Source organism: Lactuca sativa, chromosome 4 (assembly GCF_002870075.4).
Source record: "Lactuca sativa cultivar Salinas chromosome 4, Lsat_Salinas_v11, whole genome shotgun sequence".
NCBI classification, from domain to species: Eukaryota; Viridiplantae; Streptophyta; class Magnoliopsida; order Asterales; family Asteraceae; genus Lactuca; species Lactuca sativa.
Genome location: NC_056626.2, coordinates 6,569,486 through 6,576,945, shown reverse-complemented (window position 1 = coordinate 6,576,945; position 7,460 = coordinate 6,569,486). Strand labels below are relative to the sequence as shown.

General features: G+C 34.8%; 1 protein-coding gene across 2 annotated transcripts; it reads left to right on the top strand.

Moving 5' to 3' along the window:
- The first annotated feature begins 1,589 nt into the window (after nucleotides 1-1,589).
- On the top strand, nucleotides 1,590-3,779 carry LOC111891611 (uncharacterized). Of its 2 annotated transcripts, none has more exons than XM_023887677.3 (2): nucleotides 1,590-2,059; nucleotides 2,508-3,779. In XM_023887677.3, exons 1-2 carry the CDS (start codon nucleotides 1,949-1,951, stop codon nucleotides 3,603-3,605), a joined length of 1,209 nt encoding a protein of 402 aa, XP_023743445.1. In that variant the 5' UTR covers nucleotides 1,590-1,948; the 3' UTR covers nucleotides 3,606-3,779. The 2 variants fall into 2 exon arrangements, with proteins under 2 accessions (XP_023743445.1, XP_023743453.1); XM_023887685.3 differs by lacking the exon at nucleotides 1,590-2,059 and adding an exon at nucleotides 2,082-2,406.
- The last annotated feature ends 3,681 nt before the right edge of the window (nucleotides 3,780-7,460 follow it).

The window sequence follows — 7,460 nt, the reverse complement described above, 5'->3', positions numbered from 1 at the left end:
GATTTAGTCCCTATAATTTTTTAATTTTTAGCAATAGTACCTGTAAAGTTTTTTTTGTCAAAAACAGTCTATATGTGTAAGATTTGTGTATTTTGGCAGGTTTGACTCCTGTGTACAAAACTAATTACAAAAATTGTCCCCGTTGACTTTTACTAAACTGTTGATAATACATAAAATAAACGACCACATTGCGTAGCTTGAGTTTTTCTAGTTACAAATTAAATCGCAACTTTCTTTCAACACTTCTTGTATTAGGAAATGAACTCCATGAATTTCAACGTCTAGAGCATCCACAATGGTGATTCCAAGAATTGAATGTGATAAGTTTAGTTGTGATTCAATGGATGAAACATTATCAGTGTGAGACGTCATCTTAACAGTCAATGGATTTAAAGTTCAATGTTAACATTAAACTTTTCAATAGGATAAAAAGTTTTCTAATTCTTAATAAATACTATAAATTAGTTTTTGTAATGTTCTATTGAAATTTGTAAATTTCGATACATTGTAGAAAATTTGATAGAGTTTTATGGAATCTAAAAAATGACATAACAATCCATAAATGTCTTAAATTTCAAGAGTTAAACGGTGCTTGCTAAAATAAATAATCTTTTAACAATCTTATTAACTTGTTTGCTAAAATAAAATAACCTTTTAGCAACCTTATTAAGTTGTTTTAAATACAACATTAGCGTGTTTCTGTCATGCGTCGACCTTAATAGTATTATCCAAAACAAATGTTGATGGGTTGAGTGAAAGGGGGTGATTTTGTAAATTGTAAAAAGAAGAAGTCCTGACGTGTTAATATTTATTGTTCCGTGTCCAATGGGCTATTTGGGTAGGTCCAAAGTTTTCCTAATTTTTTTGGGCCACGACAGGTTCCTTCATCCTTTAGTGCTAGGTCAACCGCTAATCCATCAAACCGCGTTTACGAGACGAAGTCCACCAAACCAGTTGACCAAACTACCCTTCATGATACACTTTCCATTGTACAAATTGACCAAACTATCCTTTATAAGTGGTGATCGTTCTATAAAATATTTAGATGTAATAATTATATATCAAATTAAGAATATCAAAAACTTTGTCAAAGGATTCAAGTGGCTTTTGGTTTATGCATTTTATTTGTATATTTGTGGGTCACATAGGAGTTTCTAATAATTATGATTGATTGTATTTAGAACTAAATTGTAAAACTACCGATAATAAGTGACTGATAAAATTTGTACAATCCCATAGTTACCATTTTTTTTTAGGTTTTTATCAAACATTAATAAACCAAAATACAACTTTATATACTAATTTAATCCTAAAAGGACGTTAATGTTTGCATAAATACAATATCATATCCAACTCATAATGCTTGGAAAACAAAAACGTAAAAAAAAATTGAACATATATATAGACGTTGTCAAACAAGAGTTTACTAATCGGATTTTCAGATTAAATAAAACAAATGAATTTAAAATTTAATTATGCCAAGGAAATGGTAAACTCCAACACCAAGGTCAATTTCGTCAATTCCAACAAATATTCTCTATCAAATTCCCTGTATATATATACTACCATCATTAGATTACATTGCATTCAATTGTGTGTATATTCATGGTGTAATTTACAGGAAAGAAAGTGGTACAAGACAAAGAAAAACCGGCCACCCGATTTCCCAGAAAGAAAGACACCTCTGGATTCTTGATTCTTCTTTGTTTTTGTGTTTAAATTTGGGAAATCAAATCTTCAATTGGATCACAACAATTTATGGTAGTCTAGTCCCGATTTTTTTTTCTCACTCTCTTTGATCAAAATATCCCAATTTTTTCGGTTGTTACTGGATTCGAAATCTTGAGACGGATAAGGCGTGTGAAGACTTTCCGATTCGCCCTCTGATTGTGATTGATTTGGGGGTGGTGATATATCTGTGTAATTGATTGGGAATTTAGGGTTCGAAATGGCGTTTCATTTATCAAAGTTCGTCGATAAAGTTTATTTGATGGCTGAAGGGGGATCTCATTATTGTTCAAAGAAATCCGATGATATCTGCAGCGATGTTTGCGATGAGGTAATTCGATTAACTTATCAAATCCGTTTTACGTTAAATCAGAAAGAAATTCTCGATTTGCGAATCGCATTGCGATTTTTAGGTTTAATCGATTTCATCTTGTTTGCTGAACGAATTAACGTTGTTGGAATTATAATTAAAAAATTAGAAAGCCTTTTCAGCTGTTAATTAAAAAATTAAGTTTTTAATTTTAAAATATCAAAAAAGTTGTCTTTTTCCAGCTTTTAACGTGTGGAGGTTGGGGGCTCGATTGTTCGAATTGAAAATTTATTCTCTCTCTCTCTCTCTCTCTCTCTCTCTCTCTCTCTCTCTCTCTCTCTCTCTCTCTCAACTTTGCCCCAAATTTTGTAGGTTATGATGATGATTTTGATATTGTATTCACTCTGTGTTCTTCATATGCATCTGTTTTGTATAGAAGATTAACGAAAATGTCCTATTTTGTTTACAGGATTCGACGATATCTTCAGCAATGTCAAGAGTTCGTTGCATTCTACGCGGATTAGATCTAAAAACCCTCATTTTTCTATTCGTATTGGTACCAACAGTCATCTTCGGAGTGTACATTCACGGTCAAAAAATCTCCTACTTCTTGCGTCCACTATGGGAATCACCACCAAAGCCATTTCACGAAATCCCTCATTATTATCACGAAAACGTATCAATGGAGAATCTCTGCAAGCTTCACGGATGGAAAACCCGCGAGTTTCCAAGGCGTGTATTTGACGCAGTCTTATTCAGCAACGAAGTCGATCTTCTCACAATACGATGGCATGAGTTATACCCTTACGTTACAGAGTTCGTACTTCTAGAATCAAACTCCACCTTCACCGGTTTACCTAAGCCTCTTGTGTTTTCCGGCCACCGTGAACAGTTCAAATTTGTGGAACCGAGGTTAACCTACGGGATGATTCCGGGAAGATTTCATAAAAAGGAAAACCCGTTTGTTGAAGAAGCGTATCAACGAGTGGTGTTGGATTATTTACTGAAAAAAGCTGGGATTGAAGATGATGATTTGTTAATCATGTCAGATGTTGACGAGATTCCAAGTAGACACACGATCAATCTTTTAAGATGGTGTGATGACATACCTCCTGTTCTTCATCTTCGTCTCAAAAACTACTTGTATTCATTCGAGTTTTTCTCAGACAACAACAGCTGGAGAGCATCTGCACATAGATATAAATCGGGTACAACAACATATGCTCATTTCCGTCAATCTGATGTGATATTAGCAGATGCAGGGTGGCACTGTAGCTTTTGTTTCCGGCGTGTGAGCGAGTTCATCTTCAAGATGAAAGCTTATAGCCATTTCGACAGAGTGAGGTTCAAAAAGTTTTTGAACCCTGAAAGAGTCCAGAAAGTAATCTGCAAAGGGGCTGATCTTTTCGACATGTTACCAGAAGAGTATACTTTTAAGGAAATCATTGGGAAGATGGGACCCATTCCACATTCTTATTCAGCAGTTCATCTTCCTGCACATCTTCTTGAAAATGCTAGCGATTACAGATTTTTGTTGCCTGGGAATTGCTTGAGAGAAAGTGGGTGAAACAAACTTGAATGATTATTATATGTTTTTTTAAATGGTTGTAGAGGTAGATGAGTTGATGGATTTGTGTATATAGAGCCTCTCCTTTTTCCATTTATTTGTTAGTTTGAGGGAGGAGGACTCCCTCTTTGATATATTAGGAAATTTTGAAATCTATTTCATATCTTTATTCAATTGCTGCTTTGATCTTCATAGCTTTTGGTTTTTTGGATCTATATTTTGATGGCTTCATGGCAATTTTTAAATTAAAAGTGTGTGCGGTTTGTGAATGACAAGTGTGACGATAGAATCAAGAAAAGAACATTGAAAGAGTTGATGACAGTATGATTCTTGGAGTCATGGTGGAGAATTATGTGAAAAGATTAAAGAATTTGATGATTATGTGTTTTGGGGTTGTTGGATTCTTGTTGCAGCTGGTTATTGGAGTGTTGGAACTGACAAGAATCAAGTTTCTATTTAATTTTTTGTTGGTTTTTGCTAAGTGAGGTCATATGAAGTGATGTCATATGAACTAGATTGATCATATCATAGTTTGTAACCCATCATTTAAATTAAATAAATTTTCATCAATAGATGCAAATTTAATTTAAAATGTCATTTTGTATAAAATGTTGAATATATCTCAAGGAAATTATAATTATATTTACGTTTTGTTCATATTTAAGTAAAAAAAAAATTTGTGCATATCTAAGTAATAAATTTGTTGGAAGTGTTCACATATAATAATTATGAGGCCAGACGGAGTGGGCACGGTCCAGGCCGCACTCAATCCGCCACATCAGCACAAACACCGCCCCCTGGGTAAGGTCCAGGTGCAGCTAAGGCCGCACCACGGCCTTCCAGGGGAGCGTTTCCTCCTTGATTTTGATTGGTCCTTGTGGTTACTGTTTGCAAACGGTCATTTTTCAAAAAAAATTATTTATTTTACCAAAACTATAAATACCTTATCAAATTAACCAAAAACACTCACTAACATTTTTTTTACCATCTTCCTTATTTTAAAACCCACAAAAATGTCATCCTCCAAAAATCCAACCAACCAAAAAACACCCACTAGAAAAACCACAACTCCAAGACCTTCACTCGATCAACGGTTTATTCCCTTCCATTCTACCACTATGGGGTATGCTTCCCTATTTTCTGCAACATATCCAACAACCACAACGTCCTACGCAACCATTTCCACAAACAAAACCACGATTTGACCAAGATTTTGATCCTTTTGATTTTGGTTCCCAACCAAAGTTTGTTCCAAAAACAAATCACAACCACAAACACTCATTTCCGAATCTGAACCAGAATTTGTTCCACATACTCAACCCTCTCAACCAAGAAATAAAAGAAAAGAGAAAGCGGAAGCTAAACCGTAGTCACCTCAAGAAGAGTTAGTATTAGCACAATCATGGATTGACGTTTTAGAGGACGGGAAGACGGGAAGGAACCAAAAACATGATCGTTTTTGGATGCGCGTTAGAGCTCGATTCCACAAAGGAATGAACCTAGACCATATCGTACTAAACATCAGGTGTACTCAAAATGGGGAAAGATGAACAAAGACGTCATGTTGTTTAACGATTTATATAACAACATGAAACAACAATGGAAAAACGGCGAAAGTGATGAAGTGATTTTGGAGAAAACTTTTGACATTTATCAAAAAGAGCAAAAGAAGACTTTCAAGTTTTTTGAAGTTTGAAATCTACTCAAAGGCAACAAAAAATGGCAAAATCTAAAAACAAGCGACGAGCACATCGATAGTGGATCAAAACGGTCAAGAACTTCCGAATCTGAACACACTTCATCGGATGCTCGTGTTGGTTTCGACCTCAACGAGGATAAGCCTGCTCAAGTGTCACCCCCCCCCCCCTCCGACCAATGGGAATGGACAAAACAAAAAACAAAGGCAAGGTCAAAGCGTTAGAATCAGATAACTTGAAAGAAATAGGCAATAATGTGCAAGACATAAAAGATAGAATGAATAAATTTTTGCAACTTGCTTCGGGTAGAGAGAGAGTCGGAAACAAAGGGACAGCGACTTGAGAGTGCTATCGATGAACACGTCAAATTTGACCGGAGATGCGCTTCATGTTGTTTTGCAAATGAAGGAACACATGAAAAAACGTTACGCTAATCGTGGTTAATTTGTAGTTGTTTTCCAAGTTTTTAATTATTTGATGCGTGTGTGTGTGTGTTTTAAGTTGTTGGTTTAAGCTTTCTCGTTTTTTATTTTCTAATTTCCTAGGATTTTTTTGACATGTTTATTTTAAGTAATGTAATGGTTTTTATTTTTAATTAATGAAATCTTTTGTTTTTAATTAAAACTAAAAACAATTATTTATTTAAAAATAAAAATAATTAAAGGAGTGTGGCACAATTCCTTTGGTATTGTATGAAACCACACTTTTGTGGTAAAGGATGAGGTGGCGCCTACGTGTCACTGCGATTTCATGAGGGAATGTAGCACCACTCCATCCAGCATGACCGACTGTAGCAAGGTAGAACTTATGTGGCAACGATAATTATCCATAGGGGTAATGAACTATTGGTTTGGTTCGTATCTAGACAATTTTTTTTTGTTTATATTCGATCATCCAAGTTGTTGAAGTTGTTCATATGATACCATTGTTTCATAAATTTAAATCGGTAGTAGAAGTCGTTCGTCCAACTTGTTGAAGCTGTTCACATAAGACCATTATTTCTAAAATCGAGACACTTGGTTCGATCTGACATAGGAACATCATTTGTTTCTTAGGCTAGGGTTCGAACCAGACGATTAAACTTTTGTTTTACGATTATTAACCTAATGGAGGCTTGAGCTCACTCCTCCATTGTGCCGAGATTGGGAAACAAGGAGCATATTGGGTGACTAGGTATGATGTTTAATAAGTGAGAGAGTGGAAGCTAACTAAGGTTTCTTGTTTTGGTCTTTCGTAACAAGTCTAGCTAGCCTAAAATCACTACGGTAGTGTTGTAGGTTCGGACCCAATAACACATCCATGGCGTTCACGTCTCCATGTAAAATAATGAGCACGCAGTCATGATGTAGATACGCGAGAGCATGAGCCACACCTAATATAACCTTGTACCTAGTCTCCCACTTTGCTCCTCATTTCTCAATCCCTGCACCATGGAGGAGCGAGCTCAAGCTTCCATTAGGATAATAATCTTAAACATAAGTTTAATCGCCTAGTTTGAACCCCACCTTAAGAAACAAACGATGTTCATGTGTTAGATTGAACAAAATGTCTCGATTTCGGAAATAATGGTACTATGTGAACAACTTCAACAAGTTAGACAAATGAATTTAACTATCAATTTAAAATTTTGAAACAATGGTATTATGTGAATAACTTTAACAAGTTAGATGGTCGAATGTGAATAAAAAAAGAAATTGCCCAGATGTGAACAAAAAAAGAAATTGTGTAGATCTAAACAAAACCAATAGTTCATTACCCTCCTAGATAATTATCTTTGCCATGTATATGCCACATAAGCTGTAATTGCTATAGTCGGTAATAATTGGCATATCTAAACACTTCCAACAATTTTGTTTCTACATTTGTACAAAAAAAAGTTATCCAAATGAGAACAAAACGAAAAATAATTACCCTGAAAAGTCAATTTTCCTATATCTTACATAAATTGATAAAAAATTAAAATATCTTAACGTGTCATATGCTTATTCAAAGTGTTTGATTGCATTAGTATTCTTAACTTCATCAAATTATATTCACTCATGGAAGGACTTAGGGTGGCGGCAGAAAATGGAACCAACTAAATTCTTAAAGGAATGCATTTTGTGTACACTGTATAAAACGAAAAGAATATGTATGTCACTAGATCGAAGAATTCAAG